The following is a 27,121-nucleotide window of genomic DNA, read 5'->3' on the forward strand; positions in this document are numbered from 1 at the left end:
GTTTTCCCTACTTTCTTCATTTTAAGTCTGAATTTGGCAATAAGGAGTTCATGATCTCAGCCACAGTCAGCTCCCAGTCTTGTTTTTGCTGACTGTATAGAGCTTCTCCATCTTTGGCTGCAAAGAATGTAATCAATCTGATTTTGGTATTGACCATCTGGTGATGTCCATGTGTAGAGTCTTCTCTTGTGTTGTTGGAAGAGGGTGTTTGCTATGCCAATGAGTTCTCTTGGCAAAACTCTATTAGCTTTTGCCCTGCTTCATTCCATATTCCAAGGCCAAATTTGCCTGTTATTCCAGGTGTTTCTTGACTTCCTACTTTTGCATTCCAGTTCCTTATAATGAAAAGGACATCTTTTTTGGGTGTTAGTTCTAAAAGGTCTTATAGGTCTTCATATAACCGTTCACTTCAGCTTCTTCAGCGTTACTGGTTGAGGCATAGGCTTGGATCACCGTGATACTGAATGGTTTACCTTGGAAATGAACAGAGATCATTCTGTCATTTTTGAGATTGCATCCAAGTACTGAATTTTGGATTCTTTTGTTGACCATGCTGGCTATTCCATTTCTTCTAAGGGATTTCTGCCCAAAGTAGTAGATATAATGGTCACCTGAGTTAAATTCACCCATTCCAGTCCATTTTAGTTCACTGATTCCTAGAATGTCGACGTTCACTCTTGCCATCTCCTGTTTGACCATTTCCAATTTGCCATGATTCATGGACCTACCATTGCAGGTTCCTATGCAATATTGCTCTTTACAGCATTGGACCTTGCTTCTATCACCAGTCACATCCACAACTGGGTATTGTTTTTGCTTTGGCTCCATCCCTTCATTTTTTCTGGAGTTATTTCTCCACTGATCTCCAGTAGCATCTTGTGCACTTACCGACCTGGGGAGTTCCTCTTTCAGTATCCTATCATTTTGCCTTTTCATACTGTTCATGGGGTTCTCAAGGCAAGAATACTGAAGTGGTTTGCCATTCCCTTCTCCAGTGGACCACATTCTGTCAGACCTCTCCACCATGACCTGTCGGTCTTGGGTGGCCCCACACAGCATGGCTTAGTTTCATTGAGTCAGACAAGACTGTGGTCCGTGTGATCAGATTGGCTAGTGTTTTGTGATTATGGTTTCAGTGTGTCTGGCCTCTGATGCCCTCTCGCGACACCTACCGTCTCACTTGGGTTTCTCTTACCTTGGACATGGGGTATCTCTTCACAGTTGGTTATTTTACCACATCAGTTCAGTTCAGTTCAGTCACTCAGTCGTGTCCGACTCTTTGCGACCCCATGAATCACAGCACACCAGGCCTCCGTCCATCACCAGCTCCCAGAGTTCACCCAGACTCACGTCCATCGAGTCAGTGATGCCATCCAGCCATCTCATCCTCTGTCGTCCCCTTCTCCTCTTGCCCCCAATCCCTCCCAGCATCAGGGTCTTTTCCAATGAGTCAACTCTTCACATGAGGTGGCCAAAGTACTGGAGTTTCAGCTTCAGCATCATTCCTTCCAAAGAAATCCCAGGGCTGATCTCCTTCAGAATGGACTGGTTGGATCTCCTTGCAGTCCAAGGGACTCTCAAGAGTCTTCTCCAACACCACAGTTCAAAAGCATCAATTCTTTGGCATTCAGCCTTCTTCACAGACCAACTCTCACATCCATACTTGACCACAGGAAAAACCATAGCCTTGACTAGACAGGCCTTTTTTGGCAAAGTCATGTCTTTGCTTTTGAATATGCTATCTAGGTTGGTCATAACTTTCCTTCCAAGGAGCAAGCGTCTTTTAATTTCATGGCTGCAGTCACCATCTGCAGTGATTCTGGAGCCCAAAAAAATAAAGTCTGACACGGTTTCCACTGTTTCCCCATCTATTTCCCATGAAGTGATGGGACCGGATGCCATGATCTTCGTTTTCTGAATGCTGAGCTTTAAGCCAACTTTTTCACTCTCCACTTTCACTTTCATCAAGAGGCTTTTGAGTTCCTCTTCACTTTCTGCCATAAGGGTGGTGTCATCTGCATATCTGAGGTTATTGATATTTCTCCCGGCAATCTTGATTCCAGCTTGTGCTTCTTCCAGTCCAGCGTTTCTCATGATGTACTCTGCATAGAAGTTAAATAAGCAGGGTGACAATATACAGCCTTGATGTACTCCTTTTCCTATTTGGAACCAGTCTGTTGTTCCATGTCCAGTTCTAACTGTTGCTTCCTGACCTGCATACAGAGTTCTCAAGAGGCAGATCAGGTGGTCTGGTATTCCCATCTCTTTCAGAATTTTCCACAGTTGATTGTGATCCACACAGTCAAAGGCTTTGGCATAGTCAATAAAGCAGAAATAGATGTTTTTCTGCAACTCTCTTGCTTTTTCCATAATCCAGCAGATGTTGGCAATTTGATCTCTGGTTCCTCTGCCCTTTTCTAAAACCAGCTTGAACATCAGGAAATCAGGAAGTTCACAGTTCACATATTGCTGAAGCCTGGCTTGGAGAACTTTGAGCATTACTTTACTAGTGTGTGCTGCTGCTGAGTCACTTCAGTCGTGTCAGACTCTGTGCAACTCCATAGATCGCAGCCTACCAGGCTCCCCTGTCCCTGGGATTCTCCATGCAAGAACAATGGAGTGGGTTGCCATTTCCTTCTCCAATACATGATAGTGAAAAGTGAAAGTGAAGTTGCTCAGTCGTGTCCGACCCTCAGCGACCCCATGGACTGTAGCCTACCAGGCGCCTCCATCCATGGGATTTTCCAGGCAAGAGTACTGGAGCGGGGTGCCATTGAGATGAGTGCAATTGTGCGGTAGTTTGAGCATTCTTTGGCATTGCCTTTCTTTGGGTTTGGAATGAAAACTGACCACATACAAATTTTACCACATACAAATTTCTGATTTTTAAACACCCCAAATTTGGTGATTTTTCCATTCAAATTTATGCCTCTGTTCCCTAAGCCTGGAATGTCAAGTCAGTCTCTGGAGTTTTTTGTTGTTTTTTTTTTTAAAAAGGTAATTGAATTTTTGTTTGTTTCAATTAAAAAACACAAAAATTTTAATTTATCTGAAAATAATTTTGGTATGTAGTAATCCTAAAATCATATTATAGAAATAAATAGAAATAATTAGAAAATTTTTATTTATGCTATTAACTAAATTAAATGTATTAAATAATCCTTCCCCAACTCCACTCTCTTGTGATACCAGCTCTATCATTTTGAACATAATTACCAAACTCTGTGCCAAATGGCCCCCTTGGCATCTGTTGGACACCTTGGAAACTACTAGCTTAAGGTAGTTTACGGTTTCAACATTAGATTAGGTAAGACTACATTCCTCTTGATAATGATGTATCTTTATAGAAGTGTTCTTTGACAGGTGTTATGATTCCCTAGTAGCTAAGACAGTAAAGAATCTGCCCGCAATCCAGGAGACTTAGGTTCAATCCCTGGGGTGGGAAGATCCCATGGAGAAAGGAATGGCAACCCACTACAGTATTCTTGCCTGGAGAATCCCATGAACAGAGGAGCCTGGCAGGCTATCGTCCAAGGGGTCACAAAGAGTCGGACATGACTAAGTGACTTTTGCTCTACGCTCTATGATAAAAAGCAACAATTGTATAAAAATCATTGTGAAACACGAAATGATTACAGTGTTTAATCTGATTCCAAGGTTTGAAAAACTGAGCAGAGGTCAACAGGTATATATATCCCATTAGTAACTAACTGAAGGTATTTAAGAATGAAATGAAAATAGTTTTCTTTCAATTTATGACTACTATTCTCTTAAATGGCTAAGTGATTAGGACATAAACACTAAGTTGTTTGGACCTGTGTGGGAAGAGTTAACACAGCAGAACTAAGGCTGCTATCCTGTGAAAGTCCTGCTTACAAAGTTGGCCCTTGGCTGATGACTAGGAACCTGGATTCTGTGAGGGTTTCTACCATTCCCTAACAGATTAAGGATGGCTCATGGTGCCTAAACTGTTTTACAAAGAAGGTGGGTTTATGCTGAAAACTTCTTTAGAGAGTCTAGAATTTTGGGTGCCAGCATGATCAGCTTCCAGTTAAAATCCCAGGCACCACGTCTGTAATAAGCTTACAACCACGTCTGTAATAATTGTAGACAACAATTTACATGTGTTGCTACAACTCTTCACTGGGAGAATTAACCATGTCCTGTGAGACTCCACTGGGAGAGGATGTCTTACAAGTTTGTTCCTGGTTTTCCCCTGGACTTATCCCCATGAGCCTTTTCTCTGTTAATCTTGCTTTGTATCCTTTAATTACAAAAATCTTAGGCATGAGTATGACCATCTGCAGAGTCCTCCTAATGATTTATTAATATAAAACCTGGAGATCACCTTAGGAACCCCCTGACCCAAGCCCTAACTATTTAATAAGTATAACTTTAGGTATTTCTTCTGGATTGAAATATCAAAGGTGCTGTGAACTTAGACAGTCTGGTTATTTATACCAGTCTTTTGTCAATTGTAAAAATTTAATAATATACCTCTAAATATAGTAGTTATATTCCTTTATTAGATTTTTTGTATATATTACTGTCTGCTTATTCTTTAAGGTTAACTTTAATTTGGATAAAAAGGCCAGGGCAAGGGAACATGCTTCCTCCTTTTTAATGCTGATTAGATATCCATTAATCATATAAATTAATTTTGATTTTAGAAAAACTGATATTATAATATTGAATATTCTCATTCATGAAATGATGTATAATACTTCTCCATTTAGTCAATTTTCCCTCTACATGTCAATCACAGAATTTTTAAGCTAGTAGCAAAAAAAGACTATTTGGTCCAATCTCATTTTAGTTTGAAGAAAACTAAAGATAAGTTTACAATTATTTAGTGGCATAGTAAGTACTGATACTAAAATACTGGTCTCTTAATTTCCAGTTCAACTACTTTTGTACTATACAATATTAAACCTTTATATCTGTAGGAATTTATCTAAACTTATTAAGTATCATATAATAAGCTGTGTTGTGCACTGAAAAGTGAGTAAAATATGCTCCTAGATCTAAGTACTTTATTTGTCTTACCTGATGAATGAATTCATCTCTTTGGTCCATTATTATTTTCTGAGGAGGCCCATATAAGAAAAATATGTTGATAATAGCTTTAGAAATTTCTGATGCTGAAACATCACAAAGAGGCAAAATCACAACCCATTTTGTGAACAAATCTGTCATGATTATAGCATATACATGACTTCTGTTGCTTGTATGAAATGGGCCCATCAGATCAACAGTAACTATACTCCATGGATTCTCCACTTTGAGAAGGTGCTGTTTAGGTGCTAGAATAACTGTATTTTTTGCCACTTGGCAATGCTGACAAGCATATACCTATAAAACGGGCATATAATAAAGAAAAGATAGACAAGTGTTAATATATCCAATATAAAAAAAGCAGTATTATAAATCTGAACTTTGTAACGGTTGATATAGGTACTTTATGTTTTAAGGGAGAAACTTTTGGACTGTACTCAGAATAAAATGAAACCTATTCAGAATAATCAAATATTTGCTATTAATTAATTAATTGCTATTAATAATTAATTGAAATCAACTATTCAATGACCACGTTAATGGGTCTTATTCACATGGAACATAATTCTGGTTTACAATCAATAAATACTTATTAAATGAATAGATCTCAAAACACATTTGCTATAATTTTACATCAGTATGTGAGTATATAATTTCTATAAGCAAAAAAGATTTTTCTTTTAAAGACACCACTCTAATAAGTTCATTCATTCATCTACTGCAATAATATTTATTAAAATATAACTTTATTCAAGCAATATTTTTAGATGCCAGAAATTCCTCTAGGTCCTAGGAAAAGAGTACGAACAAAAATCCAGCCCATGCTGTCATGGAGTTTTCATTGTAGTGAGATGAGAAGATATAATTTGACCGACTTATGGAAGGTGCCATTGTTCAACATATTTTCGGAACTCTATTTTGGAAACTACTTTCAAATTAAGGCCTGAACAAAAATTTTAAAATGATTTTACTGAAATATAGTTACTTTTGATTAAAATTTTTATTTTCTAACTTAAACTAGTTCTCATCACAAATAACCTTACATCCAAAAATCATTTCTCAATGATAAAGATTTGACAAAGATTTCACTGAATGTTGGGAAAGGAGTGTGTGGCACGTTCTAAAGGTGAATACAAACACTGAGGTCTTTGGAATACCTTCACAGACTCACAAATGATACTTGGTTAAATTAAATATGTTAATTTTTTATGCCTGAAATGACAGTCTTTTAATGCACTATCACAATTACTAAAGGATCCTCACACATAAACCAAGGAATTTCTACCGTTTGCTACAGACAGCACATGAGCACACTAGTAGGGATCAGCTGACCTAGCAGCAAGAATCCCTGAATTTTCTATCAGAAGAAGCTGAAGGTCCTGATGGGTTATAACGTTACAAAACTCAGAATAACTTCATTATCTTCACAACTTGATTTGTTGGTTGGGGGTTTCTGTCATACTTGACATTTTCTATGTTAAGACAGTAACAGGCACAAAAGATGAGAAACATACTGGGCTTGATTTATCACGAACATATTCTCTTCTCAAGAAAAGACTGTATGAATGTCATTAAAAATGTAGTGACTTATTTTTAGTCAAAGAAACTTCAGCCCCATTTAAATTCTGCCACACAAAATAGTTCAATGATGAAAATCTGTGCCCAAGATAATCTAAATGTAGTAAATTCAAATATTTAAATAATGTTTTGTTCTAGTTCAAATTATATTTCAGTGATTTTAAAGAAGACTTTTGAAGGGAAATAACACTCTCTTTAAATGTTCTGCACAAAAAACTACCCATACAAAAAGTACTTAATGAGAAGTGATATCTAGAGTTAATCTAAAGCAGTAATGAATTTTGAATGTATACCATAAAGACATTATTCAAAATATTCTAAAGACATAAGCCATACCCACTGTTTGACATCATTGGTCACAGAAGTCCAATAGTAACTGGATTCCACTAGAGTAAGGGTTCTGGATATGCCATGATGGGCTCCAGTGTCATTTTCATGGCATTCTCTTAGGACTTTCTTTTTTTCTTCTTCTGAAACAACTACCAAGCGATCCTGTTTTCTGTCTTTTCCGACATAAAACAGCTTCTTTTCTGGAATAAAAAACACCAAAATGATATCATTGCAATTTTTAGACATCTATATAGTTTTAAGATAATCACAGCCTTATCTTCAAACCATGAGGAATTTTTGTTTTGGTTAAATCTTTCTCCAAGATAGAATATTTGTGATGATGCTACCATACAATCTGAAACATCTTCCACTGTTATACTTACTGGATATGTAGAACTAGCTGCTATAGTTTTGTAGCTATCAAATCAAGTAGAGCTAGCTTGTTCACCACAGCACATGGTAATATGGGAGTATAAAATCATCTTCCTATGGGAGTAACCAAACTAGAAAAACACTTGCAGCAGGCATCTCCTAAAAATGGCATGAATTAGCAAATAAATTATGTACAGATAAGCAACTTCTGGAATAGAATTTTCCAAAAGAGCATTTCATCAGAGCTGTATTTTTGTAAGCCACCACCTCTCTTAAGTTTTTCTGGATTTGAGTAGGAAATAGAGTTAGTAAAGCCAAGAAAGTAGCAGAACTTTAATCTTCAGGACAGTTCTGCTTTCCATTGGAGACACCTAGAAAGAGTCTATGACCGAGGAATGTAATCAGGGCATGAAGAGAACTGCCACTTCTCCAGTGTGGATGAATATTCAAACTCCAAAAGACACCATTATTAGTGTGCTTAGCTAAGAATATGCTGAGTGGAACTTGAATTAGAAAGTAAGCAACTTAAGGCCAGGAGGCTAATCTATTTCATTCATCAGTGTATTCCCAAGGCCTAAAATGTGACTGGCACATAGTAGGAACTCAGTAAACAATCGGTGCATAAATCATTAAATGAACGAATGAACGAATACTCTTTAGTGTAAAATGTAATAGGTGTGTAAGGGACATAAGAGATGCAGGTTCAGTCCCTGGGTGGGAAGACTGCCTGCAGAAGGACATGGCAACCCACTCCAGTATTCTTGCCTGGAGATTCCCATGGACACAGAAGCCTGGCGGGCTACAATCTACGGGGTCGCAGAGTGGGACGTGACTAAAGCAACTTAGCATTCTTAAATTAAAGGGAGCTACTGGAAGGGATGTACACAGGGAGAAATAAGCAGGTATTTATTTATAATCTTAGAATTTTCTTGACCTGCTTTGAGAAAAGCCTGATTCTGTACCTACAGGCAAAATTCCCGTTAATAACACCAACATTCATTTAGCCATCTGGTGACTGTACTTATTGCTTATCTATCTCAAACTTCTCTTCCCTTTTGGAGGAGGAGGACAAAGAGGGGAGAATGATCATAATCTTTCAAGATAAATATTCCACTGCCTTTCAAACATTTAATTCGCTCAGGGAGATGAGGAGTTCAAAGATAAATATGATCCTGAAACCATTTAACAGCAGGGAGAGGGAGGAATCACGGAAGTAATAGAGTAAATAAGTTAACTTTGTCAACATTTTCATATTAGGCATCAAGTCAGTTCTTCATTGAGGGTGACGTGAGTGCCTGCAAGTGCACCACTGAAGTAGGACTCGCCAAGGGACAAGAGCGGTGTTAATTTAGGCAAGTGTTCTGGTTTTTTTCATGCTATCATTTTCTGTCTATGATTTAAAATGCCCCTTTCATGCTTACTAGCTTTCAGTTAGCTTCAATGTGATTTTTATTTTGCTTTCGACTGAACGCCATTATCAATTTAAGCAACAACCAATTGCTACAGAAATCCTCAGGACTCCACATGGAGAAGCACCTATATAAAACTCTATACTAAAAACGGGGGGTATTTTACCTTTGAAGACAAATTTTTTTGCTGCTCTTCTTATGCCACTTCTCTCACTAGGCAGTGTAGTTGGATGATATTCACCAGTTCGTTTATAATATGCAATCTGTTTAAGATGAAGGTCACCATTTTTTCCACTACGAACCATCATGAACCTAGGTAAAAGGTATTTAAAGATACAATTTAAGTGATAAGCTAATTCAGTTGCTATTTCAGTTCAGGCTTGTGTCATATTTGTGCTTATCCATGAATTGAACTTTCCTGGAATATTATCAGTGACAAGAAATAATTGCAGTACAGAAAAGGAACAGGATGATGTATATGAACTAGAATATCCAGATGCTGTTTTTGAGATACAACATGACACATTATCTTGTCTCTTTCCAAGTGAAAAGAAATACTGAAAAATTTCCCCATACTAGGAAAAAAGGAACAAGTACACTTCAAAAAGTTTTGCTTAAAGTCTCTTATTACACATCACTTGAAATGTTACTTATATAGGATGGTTCTGTTATGTGACATTTAAATAAATGATAGGTGATAAAAGGAAAAATGTAGTTTTATGTTACTTCTAAATATATTCATGGTCACAAAAATCTAATCATTTATGAAAAAGATCCATTTTTAAAATGCTCAGATGATAAATGACAAAGAAGATTTTAGCTATGCTAGATTTCATACACTATTCTGAACTACATGGAAGCTAATTTTTCTTGAACAGAAAAGATTTTTGTTCTGTGTGTACTTTCTCTGTGTTATAAAAAGTCTGGCTGTACTGGCCAAAACAAAACTTCTCTATTTTAGACCCTAAGCATTATGAAAAACCATTACATTAAAAGAAAAACATCTTTTCTTTCATATTTTCAGTTGAAACAAACTATTCTGTGCTGGTTATTCCGTCTGTCACCACCTAACTGATCCAGATATATTTTTGACCTTACTCTCCCTGCTGCTGTACCCTAACAGACTGACCCTTACAGACTGCATTTACAGTTTTTTGGTTGGCCTTATCCAGCAGGAGGTATGACCAGTCAAATCAGGCAGCAGAAGACATCAGAATATTTATTTCCCAGGTCCTTCCTTGGTTTAAGCTGCAACCCTCTACAACCATAGCTCCTTACCAGGAAGCCCATCTTCTGTGTCTCTAGCTCTTACTGGAAGTCTGTACCATTTCCTCTTCTTGACACTTCAGCCCTAGAGGTGGTAGCTATTTTCTGCTGTCACTAGTCTCCAAGAGCCATGTTGCCTTCTTTGACCCTTCCCATCAGGTGTGTAAACAGAAGCTTTATTAAATTTTCTTTAAAATCCCACCAGAGTATATCTTCTGTTTCCCACTAGAAATGTTAACTGATGCAAAGACTTAACATTTTGAATTTTCAAAATTAATATGGACGTTTACTGACCACCAGAAGATCTAAGGATAAGGCTAAAAGAAAATATTTCTGCAGAGAGAAGGTCAGAACAAAGCAGAACAGACTAGGCCTATGAACTAGGTCTTAAATAGCCTATTAAGTCTCTTTGCCAATGAAACAGCACTTTGCACATTTAATAACCATCTTTCTGATCTTTTCACAACTCTGGAATATCAGTATGTTTCTAACATCCCTTAACCTTAGATTAGTATAAAGTGTAGGCTATTTTAAAAGCAAACGTTCTGCAAGGCTAATTCTCTCCTATCATAACTAAAAGACAGGTTAATTATTTCTATAAAACAGTTTATTCTAATTAAATTCTTAATATATAATTTTTCCATTTTGTAATAAATGGTTACAAACAAAAATCAAACAAATGTACCTTATTACAATTTCTAAAACATCTCAAAAATAAATGGATCAGACTTTAAAAATCATTTATAAAACTACAGTAAATACAACAGTGAAGTCTTGGCATAAGGTTAGACAAACAGGCCATGGAAATAGAATATAGAGTCCAGAATTAAATCCACATGTATACAGTCAATTACTTTACTACAAGGGCATTGATTCAATGGGAGAAGAGATGGTCTTTTCAATAAATGATGCTGAAGCAATTGGATATTTGTATCAGAAAAAAATTAATGTCAACCATCTACCAACATCTACAAAATTCCAGATAAATCATAAACCTAAATATGAAAAGTCAAGTATAAAGCTTCTGGATGAAAACATAGAAAAAGATCTTCAAAACCTTGGGAAAAGATAAAAGATTTCTGAAACAGGAAAAAAAAGTCCTATTCATAAAAGAAAAAAATTATAACAAGTTAGATTTTATTAAAATCAAAATCTGTTCATCAAAAGACCATTAAGAAAGGGAAAAGATAATCCACTGACTGGGAGAGGATAACTTTAATATATATATCTAACAAAGGACTCATACCCGGCAAATACAATGAATTATGACAAAATCAAAAGGAAAAGGATAAAAATATAAAAAAACAGGGAAATACCTTACATGAAATTTCAAAAAAAGTGAACGCTCAAAGGGATAATAAGCAAGTGAAAATGTCCTCAAACATCATTACTCCCAGGGCAATGCAAACTAAAGCCAAAATGATTTACAACTATACACTACCAAAAAGGCTAAATTTCAAAACAGACAGCAGGTGTTGGGAGGATACTCTCACACATTGTATGTGTACGTGTAAAAGGCTACAGTCACTTTGGAAAACTGACAGCTTCTTCTAAAGCTAAGCATACCCTAAGGACTCGGCAATTCTATTTTTAAGTTTACATCCTAGTGAAACGAGTGTATGCCCATCAAAAGATGTGTACAGAAGTTTTCCTAGATGAAGCTGGCAACAGTAAGCACATCAAGAGGGTCTGCCCCTTGCGCACTCAGTCCTTGCTGTAGATACATCTGGTGTTCTCCGGTTCCGCGTGCTCTAAACCTCAGTGCTTTTCCAACTGACGGTGGGGAAGCGCTACTCCGCAACCTCAAATCTGCGACAGGAGACCCCTTGATGCTTTTACTTTCATGTCATTCATCCTGTCTACAGCCTTTCCTCTGCCAAAGGATTCTGTACCAAACTTCCATCCTTCATCAATTTTCAATTTAGGAAGCTGTGTGTGGTTTCAAGTAGGGAGTACAGACTGTCAGTCTACCCATCTATTTGCCTGTCATTCCAGTTTTGTACTAATTCTCCTTCACTCTTAAAAAAACAACCAACAAACAAGCAAAAATCATTTTCCTATCTTACTTTTCTCTCTAAGATACACTGACACAAGCTCTTCCAAGTCTAAGAGCCAGAAGGACCTGCTTTTTCTTAGTTTAAATCATTATGGTCTATATTCTGTAAAATTTATCATATACTATAAATGACCCCATATTCCCTATGTGACCCCATGAGGTCATTCCCCCAATGACCCCATGTTTTCCCTTGTTGGATTTTGGGACCACCAATATTCTAAATTATCTAAAAGAAAACTTTAATAAAACATCCCAGTTTAGCCACTGAGAGCACGGTACCTGCAGAAAGATGTTTATTTTGTTTAAAATGTAAAATTCTCTGTTGCCTCCATTTCAGAGACCAGTAAAGGTTGCAAAATCTCCTGAAGGACATTAAAAGAAAGGGGAAGAAGTCTCATCAGGCCTCTAAAAAGCCTGCAGGAGTAAAAGACCAAACTCTCACACCTCAAAGGAAATATAGACCTTAAAACACAGAGGTTTATACTAGGGAAGCAAGGATTCTTCCACACAAGCAAATCAATCCACGTGATTCACCAAACTGAAACAGGAGGATGTGGGTAATTGTAACTGGTAGGAAAAAACTGGCCATGAGGAAACACGAATGCCTGCAAAAAGCACAGTGATGTCTATATTTTGCCCTTACAGTTAAAAACCTCTCTGAGTTCCCACAATACCCCTCCCCCTTTCCTTCTCCAGGGTGTCTTAGTCCATTTGGGTTGCTGTAGCAATGTATCCTAGACTAGATGACTTAATAATAACAAACATTTGTTTCTCCTAGTTTTAGAGGCTGGGAAGTTCAAGAACAAGTGGTAGATTCCCTGTCTGGTGAGCTTGCTTCCTGCTTCATAAATGGCATCTTTGCTACATCCTCACATGGTAGAAGGGGTTCAGGAGCTCTCAGAGTTCTCTTCTATAAAGACACTTATTCCATTCCTGAGAGGTCTACCCTCAGGATCTAATCACCTACCAAAGGCACCACCTACTAATACCATCTCATTAGGGCTTAGAACTTTAACATATGAATTTTGGAGGGATAAAATATTCAGTATATAGTGTTGAGGTAACTCTAGTTTCTTACTAACGGTATGCATGCACCTCTGGTCAGTGTTCCACTTCTCAAACCTGGGAATCAGATTAAACACTGTCACCTTCTTTCCTTCCTCCATACTGGTTTTCATGCAGTATTTCCATTATTACCACAGCCAACATCCAAAACCCAGTTTTGCAAAGATGTAGAAGAAAGGAAAGTAGTGTGACCTAATGTTGGAACTGTGAACTAGCAGTCCACAAGACATCCGACAGACGCTGAATATAGCTGTGTTTCCTCTGAAGGTTTAAAACACTTCACGGTACCCTGTGAATTCACTATGATGTCCTGGAAAGCCTTGGCACAGAGTTTGACAACTGTGAGTTAGGCATTTAATAAGTAAACACAAATTAGATTTATTAAATTTTCAGAGATTAAGAAAAGGTTGTAGACTAATAACACTGATATTATAAGTCACTTAGAGGTACAGTAATGCTCAAAATTCTCCAAGCCAGGCTTCAGCAATACGTGAACCATGAACTTCCTGATGTTCAAGCTGGTTTTAAAAAAGGCAGAGGAAAAAGAGATCAAATTGCCAACATCCGCTGGATCATGGAAAAAGCAAGAGAGTTCCAGAAAAACTTCTATTTCTGCTTTCTTGACTATGCCAAAGCCTTTGACTGTGTGGATCACAATAAACTGTGGAAAATTATGAATGAGATGGGAATACCAGACCACCTGACCTGACTCTTGAGAACTCTGTATGCAGGTCAGGAAGCAACAGTTAGAACTGGACATGGAACAACAGACTGGTTCCAAATAGGAAAAGGAGTACGTCAAGGCTGTATATTGTCACCCTGCTTATTTAACTTCTATGCAGAGTACATCATGAGAAACGCTGGACTGGAAGAAGCACAAGCTGGAATCAAGATTGCCGGGAGAAATATCAATAACCTCAGATATGCAGATGACACCACCCTTATGGCAGAAAGTGAAGAGGAACTCAAAAGCCTCTTGATGAAAGTGAAAGTGGAGAGTGAAAAAGTTGGCTTAAGGCTCAACATTCAGAAAATGAAGATTATGGCATCCGGTCCCATCACTTCATGGGAAATGGATGGGGAAACAGTGGAAACCGTGTCAGACTTTGTTTTTTTGGGCTCCAAGATCACTGCAGATGGTGACTGCAGCCATGAAATTAAAAGACGCTTGCAAAGTTATGACCAACCTAGATAGCATATTCAAAAGCAGAGACATGACTTTGCCAACAAAGGTCCATCTAGTCAAGGCTATGGTTTTTCCTGTGGTCATGTATGGATTTGAGAGTTGGACTGTGAAGAAGGCTGAGCACTGAAGAATTGATGCTTTTGAACTGTGGTGTTGGAGAAGACTCTTGAGAGTCCCTTGGACTGCAAGGAGATCCAGCCAGTCCATTCTGAAGGAGATCAGCCCTGGGATTTCTTTGGAAGGAATGATGCTGAAGCTGAAACTCCAGTACTTTGGCCACCTCATGTGAAGAGTTGACTCACTGGGAAAGACTCTGATGCTGGGATGGATTGGGGGCAGGAGGAGAAGGGGACGACAAAGGATGAGATGGCTAGATGGCATCACTGACTCGACGGACGTGAGTCTGAGTGAACTCCAGGAGTTGGTGATGGACAGGGAGGCCTGGCGTGCTGCGATTCATGGGGTCACGAAGAGTCAGACACGACGAAGCGACTGAACTGAACTGAACTGAACTGAACTAGAGGTACAGACTAAACGTTTCCAGCATTTCTTTAACTGGAACTAAAGAAACCTGGCAGAAAACAAGTTAATACTAAGTTCCCTACGTGTATAACAAAAAGCACCTATCAGGTCATTTTCTTGCATCTCTTTCCTACTGCTGCTGCTGCTGCTAAGTCGCTTCAGTCGTGTCCGACTCTGTGGGACCCCACAGACAGCAGCCCACCAAGCTCCGCAGTCCCTAGGATTCTCCAGGCAAGAACACTGGAGTGGGTTGCCATTTCCTTCTCCAATCTCTTTCCTAAGCACTTCCTAAATAAAGAAAATAAGGCAGGTGGTAATTTCACAGAAGAAAAAGGCATTCCATTTCATTTTCTCTTAGTAAAATTACTTTTTACACTTCTTTAACACATCATTCTTGATGACATGTATTTCTAATTTCCAAAATGTTCAGGAAATAAGACTCTCTAATTTGAAAGACCAATTATTACTAACAGGAGAGTTAGTTTATTTCATTATTTCTATTCTGTTTCATTATTCTATTATTTCTATTCTTTCACACAATTATAATATAGAAAAGGATACTAAAATATATTTAATCTTCAAGTAGGGAAAGATGAAAAGATTTTTGAAAAATTAAATATACCACATCACACAATGAAAAATTAGATCTCGACTAAGAATACTTTAAAACAGCACTGAAAGGAACCCCATACAATATCCCATTTTCCAGATAAGAAAAAAAGACCTCAAGGGGTTAATTTAGGTTGAAATTGACTGGTAAATTATAATATTCAACAATGGAAGTAAATAGCATTAAAAAATTCTTCTACAGGCTTCTGCCTGGTGGAAAAAAAGATCACTCCCCACCCTAACAATGAAAAAAGCTGTATAAACTTACTAAGATGTCAATTCTCCCCAAATTGATTTACAGAATCAATGCAATGCAAACAGAAACCCAACAAGCTCTTTTGTAGAAATCGACAAGCTGATTCTAAGCGGTGCTGGGGGTATGTCAAATTCCTGGTCAGGGAACTAAGATCCTGCATGCCTTGTGGCACGGACAAAAATAATAATAATAAAAAAATCGATATGGAAAACCAGATGACTAACAATAGCTAAAACAAGTTTGGAAAACAAGAACATAGTTGAAAATTTGTATATTACCTTGTTTCAAGACTTACTTATTGCTACTGTAATCAAGACCAGGTGGTACTGGCAAAATGATAGCCATCAATCTATGGAACAGAATAGTATTCAGAAATACAGCTACACAGAAATGGTATTTACTGATTTTTTTACATAGGTGCCAAGGCAATTCAACAGAGAAAGAGTAATGTTTACAACAAATGATGCTGGAGCAACTAACTAAACATCCATATTAAAAAAGATGAATCTCAACAAACACCTTACACCATACAAAAAAATTAAAATTATTCACGATGGTTTACAGATCTAAATGTAAAAACTAAAGTTAGAGAATTTCTAGAAGACAAGTAAAAGAGAAAATTTTTGTAAGCTTAAGTTAGACAATGACTTCCAGATAGCAAACATAAAGAACCACTCGTAAAAGAAAAAATTAAACTTATGTTCTTTTTAAAATACTGTTAAGAAAACAGAGTAATCACAGCTGGGAGAAACTATTTGCAATACACATATATAATAAAAAAAAAGTGGGTCCAGAATCTATAAAGAACTGTCAAAGCCCAATAATAAGAAAGCAAACAATCCGATTTTTAAAGTGTGCAAAAGATGTGAACAGACACTTCATCAAAGAAGATATGGTTAGCAGATGACATGTAAAGACATTCAACACCATTATGCAATGAAAAACACAAATTAAAACCACAAGTTTTTGCTGCTGTTCAGGTGTTAAATCGTGTCTGACTCTTTGTGACCCCATGGACTGCAGTCTGCCAGGCGCCTCAGTCTATGGGGTTTTTCCAGGCAAGAATACTGGAGTGGGTTGCCATTTCCTTCTACAGGGGGTCTTCCCAGACCAGAGATCGAACCTGCATCTCCTGCACTTGCAGATGTATTCTTTACCACTGAGCCACCTGGGAAGCTCTCAATCACAATAAGATACCACTACAAATCCATCAAAATGGCAAAAAAAAAAAAAAAAAAAAAAAAAATCTGCCAATACTAAGTACTACCAAGCATGCAGAGCACTGCTGGTAAGACTAAAAAATAGTGTAAACATGTTGGAAAACAGCTTTAACTTAAGAGAAATGAAAGTACATGTCCACACAAAAATCTGTATGTGAATGTTTCTAGAATATTTATTCATAACAGCCAAAACCTAAAAACAATCTAAATGCTCATCAACAAGTGAATGGATAAACAAATTGTGGTAGATCCACATAGTGGAATATACCCCTCAGCAAAAAGGAACTACAAATATATTTAATAGGAACGAATCTCAAAATTATTGGACTAAGCGAAACCCAGACACAAAAGGCTACAAACATACTACATGCTACTCTTTTTATGACATCTAGAAAAGCCAAAACTATAGATGGGAAACAATTTTTTAAAATTAATTTTTAAAAGTAACTACAAAAGCAAATTTTAAAAACAGCTGCAAACATGTATATGGTACTACACTGTGATGATCCTCACAACATCCTAAGGGGTAGGTAGTAATTTTGCATACATTTTAGAGATAAAAAAACGGAGCTTCTGAGAGATTGTCCACATTCCTCAAGGCAATAAAGTGAGCCCATCCATTGACATTTAAACCTTGGTCTCTGTTGTTTCAAATTTCATGTTTTTCCAACCTCAACCCCTCTCCCCCACTAATTTAATTATTTCTCATCCTCAGCTTTCATAACATTGATACTTGGTTCAGGCTTCTGTTAGAAAAGCTACAAGGTGACTTTTATAGGGACACAGTGGCTATTCAACTATTTGTAAATGAACAAGAATTACTTGCATTTCCTGACAGGAGAGGTAGCATTAATATAAAAAGAGCACACGTTTCAAAGGTGACAATTACTTCACTTCAGAAAGGGCCTATCTAAAAAGGTAAGGCTTTTAGGAGTCAAAATTTCTAGCATGCAACAGTTACCTAAGTCTCAGTAACCATGTTTGACAAAACAGAAATATTACTTATCCTTTCTTTTTCACAATTATAAAGACCAATGAGATAATGGATTTGAAATGCTCTTTGCATATGGTAAAGCAATATATAATTAATGTTAAAATGTTTAAGTATTTATCATCCATAATACTCAATACTGTTCTGTCAGTAAAGACGGACGACAAGAAGAAACAGAAATGCATAAGAAAGAAAAATTAGTTCACAAAAAGCAGAGCCTTCTGAGTGACAGTGTTCGTCACTCAGTCCTGTCCGCCTCTTGGCAACGCCATGGGCTATAGCCCACCAGTGTCCTCTGTCCACGGGATTCTCCCAGCAGAATGCTGGAGTGGGTAGCTAGTCCTTTCTCCAGTTCTTCCCAACCCAGGAATGGAACCCGGGTCTCCTGCATTGCAGGTAGATTCTTTACCGTCTGAGTCACCAAGGAAGTCCAAAAGGAAGGCTAAAAGTTTCCTGCGCATGTTTGCTATTTACTTATTGATGAAACTTAAAAGAACTAATAATTTTTCCCTTCTTGAAAGTACATTCACTACTTGGTCCCTAGAAACCATTCCAGCAGTTAATTTGAGAAAATGGCTTTAAGCGTAATACTCAGAACAAACAAACAAAATGTCTGTTTGCAAATATTATTAAGGAAAGAAATCGTTTACAAGGGAGAATTAGGTGGCTTGAGTTATAAAGATGAAGATTACATTACACCTTTTTTTTTGGATATGCTCATATTTTCAAGAATTCTTTGACAAATAATTGCTTGTGTGTTGAAATGCCTAGGAAAAGGCAATAAAGCTGTCTGATTACAATTCCTAATTGATGAACTGTTAGTGTCAAATCTGATTATTTTTTACACTTTGTCCCTGGTAAAACATTAAATGAAACCAGTGAATACTTCTTTTAAGTGCAAATACTTATTACTTAATTCCTTTAATAACTTTATCTTGTGTGCAACACAGGCAGTTAAGTACCACTTTAAATAAAATTAGGATCTAACTGTGTTTCATCTAGGGCAAAACCCATCAGGACCACCTAATTTAAGCCTCTAAAAAGTTATAATATGCACGAGTTTCAACTTTAAAACTTAAAATCTGTAATATTTCAATGAGCATTTTACTTGGGATCATTAATTTTATTCCTGCATTACTCTATTTTAATCTCTGAAAAATTGGAAGACCACAATTTTATGTAACGAAAACGACTGGGAAATCCAATTACACAAGACACTTCCCTATAATCTGCTTCGCTTCAGCGTGCAAATTTCACTTAAAAACGCCTTCATCTCCATATGCAAATGAAGCCACGTGTGAGAAATGAATTTTTAAAAAAACTATTTTCCCGTTTTGGTTCAGACACACTAATTTAAAGAAAACCCACAGAGGTGTAATTTTCTTTTAAAACAAAAGGACAAGATTCTCCTGTTAGCTCGCATTGCTCTCCCCGCACAGATTTTTGATCTGGGGCAAAAACGGGAAATAGCTGATGAAACGACAACCAGGATAAAGTAAGGGGGGCGGGGGGTTGGAGGGAAGAGAATCCTTTCCTTTCAGCCAAATGCCACACTCAACTTCCGAGTTTGCTCCCAGTTTCAGATGCCACTTTGGGCATTCCCAGAGCGTTCTGGTTACCTGTTAACTAACTCTGGGGTAAGGTCCAGCTAAATTTAGCGTAAGCAAGAAAATGACCCGTTAAGTAAAACTCAGGGTTCAATCTGGTTATATATATATTTTTTTACACTTTGTCCCTGGTAAAACATTAAATGAAACCAGTGAATACTCCTGTTAATACGTATTACTTAATTCCTCCAATAATTTTATCTAGGGTAGGCGCCTCCCTCAGCCCGACAACGGAACTCGCCCCTTGGCCGCTCGGCGGCCGGCGGCAGCGTAACGCCCCAAACAGGGCCCTCCCGCCCCAAGGGCGCCTGCGCAATCTCCATAAAGCCAATTAAACCCTTCTTTAAACTGGTCGCCCCTCCCGGCTTTGAAATTAGTCAGGTCTCGCCTCATTTTAAAACGATCAGCAGCTGTGAGAGCACACTAAAACGACCACTCACCGAAGTGGTCCAAAAGGCTACCGTCAAGATTTAAGCTTCCTCTCACGACTTTTGTGGTGCTGCCGGAAGCGGAACTATCCGCGTGGTGGTTTACAAGGGGCGTGTTTCTGCCGGGGGGGGGGCGGGTGTCTCGGAGACGCGGTCAGAAAAGGTTAGGCGCGGATCGTTTGGCTCTTGCCGGAAATCGTTCCGCCCGGGGAGGATTTTGTGTGAGACCCAGAGGGGGAGGGGAAGAGGCGTGACCGGGCTTCGCGAAGTGCGGTTGTACCTTCGGTACCTCTTTGTGGGCCTTTCAGTTGCTGCTGAGGAGAGGGCACCCACGTTCTCGCTAGCAGCTGGAATTTTCTTTGACGGGCGCCTCAATCCTGACCGCCCCCCAACCCCCGCTCCCCCGGGATTAAAGGGGGGCATGGAGCCCCTGAATGGACTCGGACATCTCCTGCAGTTCGCGTGATAACCGCAGCCGTGGCAGGTGCGGGGAGCTGGTGGGGCGGGGCGAGAACTGAGGAGAATCGAGATGCGGAGCCTAGTCCCCCGAGGTTTGCGGCCGCCGCAGGGCAGCTGTTTCAAAGCTCTGGCTGCCGCTCCTCCGCGGTGTGGAGGAGTGGCCGTCACAGCCTGGAAGGGATCCTTCGGCGTCTTCATTTTTCCTCCGCGACTTCCTCCTCCTCCATTCCTTCCCTCTTCTGGGCTTTTGAGATAACGGAGGTCTCACCTTAACTCGAAGGGCACTAGCGAGGGTCTGGCGGTTTCGTTCCACCAGAGTCGGCAGTCTCGAGTTTGGGGAGGGGAGGTGGAAAACGGCTGTTTTCCTTTTCCCTCCTCAGTCTTCGTCCCTCTGCCCCTCGCCTCCTCCCTCCACCCGGCTTGAGGAGACCGAAGCCCCGTCCTCCTCCGCGGAGGAGGCTGCGGGTCCCTGTCGCGCCGAACCATTTGGGAGAGGGTGGCGACCCCGCGCGCTTCCGAGGGAGAAGGGGCGGAGGCTGGGGACCCCGGACCAGGTTCTGCGCGGCTTCCTGGCGCCTGCGACGTTTGCAGTCCCGTGCAGAACGCAGCCTCGGCGTCCGCGTGCGGGGAAGCTTAGCTGTGCAAATAGGAAGCCTCCCTGCTGACCTTAGCTCTGCAGTGGGACAGGGTTTTGCTTTGCTGCTGAAAATTCCGCGTGAAAAATAGAGGTTTGGTTTCAAGCCAATTAAAAAAAGATAGCTGCAATTCACTGAGTTCTTGTGTGTCCCAAGTGCTTTACGTCTTTTCTTGTGAACTTCTCTGAACGATTCCATGAGGTGAATTAGACTGTTATTCTCATTTGACAGAGGTAGGAACGAAGGCTCATCTCTAAGCCTCACTTAACTTGCCCTAGTAAATTTTTGCTGCTAGTAAACGTTCGAACCTGTATTGAAAAGCCGGCTTTTCAGAATTCAACAATCTGAATTTTTTAAAACTATTACATTACCTTTGTCCTGCTAGTATGCGTCATGGCTTCCAGTTTCTTCACTAACGTTTTCAGTAGCTGAAAGTATTGCTAAGAAAAATATTTGCGATTTCTACTTGTGTCTGACGACCGACACAAGGTTTTCATGGAGCTTTACTATTCTGAGGCAGAATTAAATAATTCAGAAGCCAAAATAATTTACTTGGCCTTGTTTAAAACAAGTGATTAAATGGTTGGGCAGAAGGTGCAGGTTGTATCAAATCAAAGCTTGCTGTTTAAGTTTTAAACTCCTGACTTGCAGGGTAGTTGTTGTGAGGGTGTTAAATTTAGCAATTGGTGGAACACTTACTCCTTACCCAAATAAATGCTATGTAAAAGTACTGGGAATATATAGATGACATCTTTGTTCTCTAAAAGCATCCATTCAACTACATTTGAACAGTGCGGTAGGACTATTGGTTTTCTTATGTGGAAATGATATGGTGGTTATGTAACGATTTCTTTGGAAGGAATGATGCTAAAGCTGAAACTGCAGTACTTTGGCCACCTCATGCGAAGAGTTGATTTATTGGAAAAGACTCTGATGCTGGGAGGGATTGGGGGCAGGAGGAGAAGGGGACGACAGAGGATGAGATGGCTGGATGGCATCACTGACTCGATGGACGTGAGTCTGAGTGAACTCTGGGAGTTGGTGATGGACAGGGAGGCCTGGCGTGCTGCGATTCATGGGGTCGCAAAGAGTCGGACACGACTGAGCGACTGGATTGAACTGAACTGAACTGAAGAGCATGCCCTTGCTTTTAGGAGATGCATACTAAAGTATTTAGAGGTGACGTGTTGATGTCAACAGCTTAGATGGAAGAGCCGTTGTTGAGTCCAGTGGTGGGTATATAGGGAGTTTATAGTAAGCTGTTCTTTCAATTTCTCTGAATATTTGAAAAATTTCACAAAAAGCTGGGGAGGAAAACCATAACTCTAGTGGAAACATTAACATAGATCCAGAATGCTATGGAGCATAAAGGATGGGAGAGGGTACTGATGTGTATTTGAGGGTTGGCAGGGGTGTGGCTCGGAAAAGGCAGTGGCACCCCACTGCAGTACTCTTGCCTGGAAAATCCCATGGATGGAGGAGCCTGGTGGGCTACAGTCCATGGGGTCACTGAGAGTCGGACACGACTGAGCGACTTCACTTTCACTTTTCACTCATGCATTGGAGAAGGAAATGGCAACCCACTCCAGTGTTGCCTTGAGAATCCCAGGGACAGGGGAGCCTGGTGAGCTGCTGTCTATGGGGTCGCACAGAGTCAGACACGACTGAAGCGACTTAGCAGCAGCAGCAGCAGCAGCAGGGGTGTGACTTCCAGGCTCTTAGTTTAGTGGTTTAACAAGCCCTCCAAGTGATTGCAACGCAATACAGAGTTTGAGAACCAATGCTTTTGAGTGTGGATACTTCAGTAGCACGTACTGATTTCAAATTTAGAAGTCAGCCTTAAGAGGTATTTGTGTTTTGCACGAATAAACAGATTACCAAATCTGGCTGTACATTGATTTGCTAAAATATAGATTATCTGGTTAAGAAATGCTGCTGCAGAAGATTTGTGGTAGGTCTAGTAACTTTGGTTTTTACAGATATTCCCAGGTAATTCTGATGTAGCCAGTCCTTTATGGGACTATTGCTATAGAAAGAATCTTAAAAATGGGAAAGGCCCAACTCTGATGTTTGTATAATATAATGTCTTTAAAGTCAAACAGTTACATGTTTTGGGATTTATGACAGAGGATGTAGGTTGATTGAAATGCTCTATAATGCGGAAATGCATATGCTATATTTGGTTTATCAGGGATTCAGGTGAAATAGCAATTCATTTAGAATGTCCTGGATCTCCTGTCATGCCCATGCGATCTCATCTTGTGCTTCATTGTACCTTCCACTGGGTAGGGGGAACAAAAAATAGATTTATTTCATACTTTTAGTTTTATAAGTATTTATTAAGTATGTGTAATGCTGTGATAAGGACTATGGAGTCCTGATTTTCCCCTTAAGTGTTTATGGTGGTCTTTGGACCTGGATTTGATTTGTTTTTACAACTCTTATTGATTGTGTGATTACAGTTGAATTTCTTGAACTTTCTATGCTTCATGTGAACCTCATTTATAATGATGGGCATTTATGTACTGCAAGCATTTATCAAATGAGGAAAATATCTCTAATCCTAGGATTGCTGAGAATAATTGCTAAATCACAAAGTCATAACTGCTTCCAAACTTTCTTGTTAGAGCATGCATAGAAAATGATAGTGTTTGTGCAATGTTTCCAGGAGAAACTGAAGAGAGCAGTGTTGGAGGCCACTGGCCAGGGGGTTCCAGGTGCCAAAAATGCTGAGGCAATTTTTTGGGCATATGCTTGAAGTATTGATTCATGATGAGGCTATGTGTTGGGAGGCTCTGGGTTAACAAATTACTTACCAGATAGCAATGTTGAATAAATGTTCATTCTCTTGAAGCTTATCATGGGATATACGTAACCAAAGCAGTTAAATAATGCCAAGGTTGCAGGTGACCAAAGGTCAAAGTGAATGATTCAGAGAAAAAATCTTGGCAATTGTTAAGGAAAGGTTTGTTAGGTACTTGATGTTTGATGTGCCAAGCATCAAGAAGACAAGGCTCTGCTTCATAACTTCTGTTTTTAGCAGATCATCAGATTTCCTATAATAATAGCATGTTCTCATACGGCGCAAACACATGTTTTGCTTACTGTGTGCTTTCATTGTCCTACACTCCCCCTTCTTTTTTTGAGTTGTACACTGGTTCTCAAAGTCAGCTGCACATTAGAATCTGAGGAGCCATAAAAGTGCATGGGCCCTTCTCCCAAATGTTTGGATAAAATTGGTATGGAATATTGCCTGAGCAGTGGGATATAAGACCTTTTAAAATATAACTTAATCTGTCAAACGACTTCAAAGATAGGTACAATTTACTGAGGCTCTGAGAGGTTAATTAACTTGCTCAAGGTCACACAGGTGCTGGAATTAAGATTCACCATCAAGTCTTTTTGGCTCCAGAATCCACACTTTTAACCACTAGCTTGTTCAGTCCATTTCTGGTATTTATAAGTACCGTTCATATATCAAAAGAGAAACAAAAAAGAAGGCCTTTGCCTACCTTTATAGCAAAGCCCTTCTAAAGAATTGTCAGTATATCTTGCCTCTACTTCTCCCATTCTCTTAAATCCAGTTCCATTTAATAAAATTGAAAACTCTTACTGTGGTTTCTCAGTCCTCTGTATGCATCCTAGTTACTTTTCCAACTTTATTTCCTGCCATTTTTTCTTTATTTTCTTGCTCTGCTCCAGCTGCAATGGGCTCCTTACTTTTCCTTGGTCATGGAAAATATGCCAAGTATTTATCAGTTTTAGGACCTTTATAATTTGTTTCTTACCTGGAATGCTCTTATCCTATAACTCCATGATTGGTTTCCTCATTTAATTCAGATTTCTACTCAAATATCACTATATTATTGAGGTCTTCCTAACATACATTTATTTGTTGATTTGTGTGTTGTCTCTCTCCAAATGAGTGAATGAGACATTCAGACCTAAACTCATAATCAGATGGGGGACATACATTTATATACTTGAAGCAGTGTTGAAGACTGAAACAATTTAAGCAAAGAGAAGGGGACAAATAAATCATTAATTAATAGTCTTGGAAGAAATGTACAGGATACACATTTTTCTCCAAAAGCATATTTCTACTCACACATAATACATGCATAAAGTAGCTCAAACATTTGGGAAAATATATTGTAAAGGGACTAGTAGTAAATACAACCCAGTAATTCCATAACTAAGAACTACATTTAGTAGTTCTGCCACTGGGTCATGGTATTATTGATCTCTAAAATTTCATTTTTATGTACTCTAGACTTTTCATGATGGACACTAATTTTGAAAATTAATTTTCAACTCTGCCTGTAGAACAGGATTTTTATTGCTTCATTATAGTAGCTAAATTAGGAAAAAAGTACAATTTTAAAGTAATGCCATAAAGTGTGTACATATATACATACTTGGAGAAGGCAATGGCACCCCACTCCAGTACTTTTGCCTAGAAAATCCCATGGACGGAGGAACCTGGTAGGCTGCAGTCCATGGGGTCGCTAGAGTCGGACACGACTTCACTTCACTTTTCACTTTCATGCATTGGAGAAGGAAATGGCAACCCACTCCAGTGTTCTTCCCTGGAGAATCCCAGGGACGGCGGGGCCTGGTGGGCTGCCATCTATGGGGTCACACAGAGTCGGACACGACTGAAATGACTTAGCAGCAGCAGCAGCCACATCTAATACTGTACCTTCTCTATAATAGGTTAAAAGTTATTTGTTGAATAGATTTGCATCCATAAATAATGGGCAATATTCATTCTGTTCGGTTTTCATGTTATGTTAGTAGGGAGCATAGTTTGTAGAGTGCCTGTGGAAGCGAAAGTTTGAGTGCTTAGTCTATACCAAACATTTACTTACTCTTCACAAAGGTACCGGGTTTTATGATACTCCCTTTTTTTATAGATGAAGAAACTGACTTAGAGAAACTAGCATAATTTGTTTGTCATTTAATGAAAGCTTTAAATAGGTATATCCTGACTCTAAAACGCATGCCCTTTCTGACAGTAAATATTAGACTAGTTTTAGATGGATAGGAGGAGTAAAAAAGTAAAAAGAAACCAAAGATGTTTGCCTTTTGATAGAAAAGAAAACTGAGATCAACTTACCTCCAAGTTTTACAGTTGGAAACTTTCTTTTGTTTGTTTTCAGCACACATCTTTTATACATGAAACAGTGCAAGGGAAATAGGAATAAAAAGCACTGATATATAAAGTGAATTATTTCAGCTTTTATTCTTTAATCACAAACTTTAAAATTTCATAACAGTGTAGTTACAATTTTAAAGGTGGATAAAGGCAAACCTGGCTAGGTAAATTAGTTTTAATGTTTCATAGGGAATCACCAATTAAACTGGAATTAGACCTTTAGGAATAGGACTTTTGGCATTATGGTTTGCAGTTCTAGCTAGCTTATCATTCAACTCTTAAGAATTTTAATCCAGTAATTTCATCTTGGTAGTTTTTAGTTTTAACATAACCAAGGAACCGAGTACATGTAAACAGCTTTGCTAAGGAATATTTTGTGGTTGTATCACTGTTACGATAGTTCTTTTTTTTTTTTTTTAATTTTATTTTATTTTTAAACTTTACAATGTTGTATTAGTTTTGCCAAATATCGAAATGAATCCACCACAGGTATATCTGTGTTCCCCATCCTGAACCTTCCTCCCTCCTCCCTCCCCATACCCTCCCTCTGGGTTGTCCCAGTGCACCAGCCCCAAACATCCAGTATCGTGCATCAAACCTGGACTGACGACTCGTTTCATACATGATATTATACATGTTTCAATGCCATTCTCCCAAATCTCCCCACCCTCTCCCTCTCCCACAGAGTCCATAAGACTGATCTATACATCAGTGTCTCTTTTGCTGTCTCATACACAGGGTTATTGTTACCATCTTTCTAAATTCCATATATATGCGTTAGTATACTGTATTGGTGTTTTTCTTTCTGGCTTACTTCACTTTGTATAATAGGTTCCAGTTTCATCCACCTCATTAGAACTGATTCAAATATATTCTTTTTAATGGCTGAGTAATACTCCTTTGTGTATATGTACCACAG

General features: G+C 38.8%; 2 protein-coding genes across 13 annotated transcripts in view; one reads left to right on the plus strand and one right to left on the minus strand.

The window, feature by feature from the left end:
• The window catches only part of GIN1 (gypsy retrotransposon integrase 1), a 33,980-nt gene extending 13,886 nt beyond the window's left edge, over window positions 1-20,094 (minus strand). For 2 of the 6 annotated variants that reach the window (XM_055565714.1, XM_055565734.1), the window contains exons 1-4: window positions 19,963-20,094; window positions 8,911-9,056; window positions 6,970-7,163; window positions 5,047-5,352 (exon numbers count right to left, since the gene is read on the minus strand). In XM_055565714.1, coding sequence (XP_055421689.1) covers window positions 5,047-5,352; window positions 6,970-7,163; window positions 8,911-9,052 — 642 coding nt within the window. In that variant the 5' untranslated portion in view covers window positions 9,053-9,056; window positions 19,963-20,094. Of the gene's footprint in view, window positions 1-5,046; window positions 5,353-6,969; window positions 7,164-8,910; window positions 9,057-15,999; window positions 16,047-19,962 lie in introns of those variants that run through there. The other 4 variants (XM_055565723.1, XM_055565743.1, XM_055565754.1 and 1 more) reach the window with 4 other exon arrangements.
• PPIP5K2 (diphosphoinositol pentakisphosphate kinase 2) overlaps window positions 19,977-27,121 on the plus strand; it is an 83,890-nt gene continuing 76,745 nt past the window's right edge. For 2 of the 7 annotated variants that reach the window (XM_055565657.1, XM_055565671.1), the window contains exon 1: window positions 20,172-20,434. The gene's annotated coding sequence lies outside the window, so the exon portion shown is untranslated. Of the gene's footprint in view, window positions 20,114-20,168; window positions 20,435-27,121 lie in introns of those variants that run through there. The other 5 variants (XM_055565665.1, XM_055565700.1, XM_055565679.1 and 2 more) reach the window with 5 other exon arrangements.

Source organism: Bubalus kerabau, chromosome 1 (genome assembly GCF_029407905.1).
Source record: "Bubalus kerabau isolate K-KA32 ecotype Philippines breed swamp buffalo chromosome 1, PCC_UOA_SB_1v2, whole genome shotgun sequence".
NCBI lineage: Eukaryota > Metazoa > Chordata > Mammalia > Artiodactyla > Bovidae > Bubalus > Bubalus kerabau.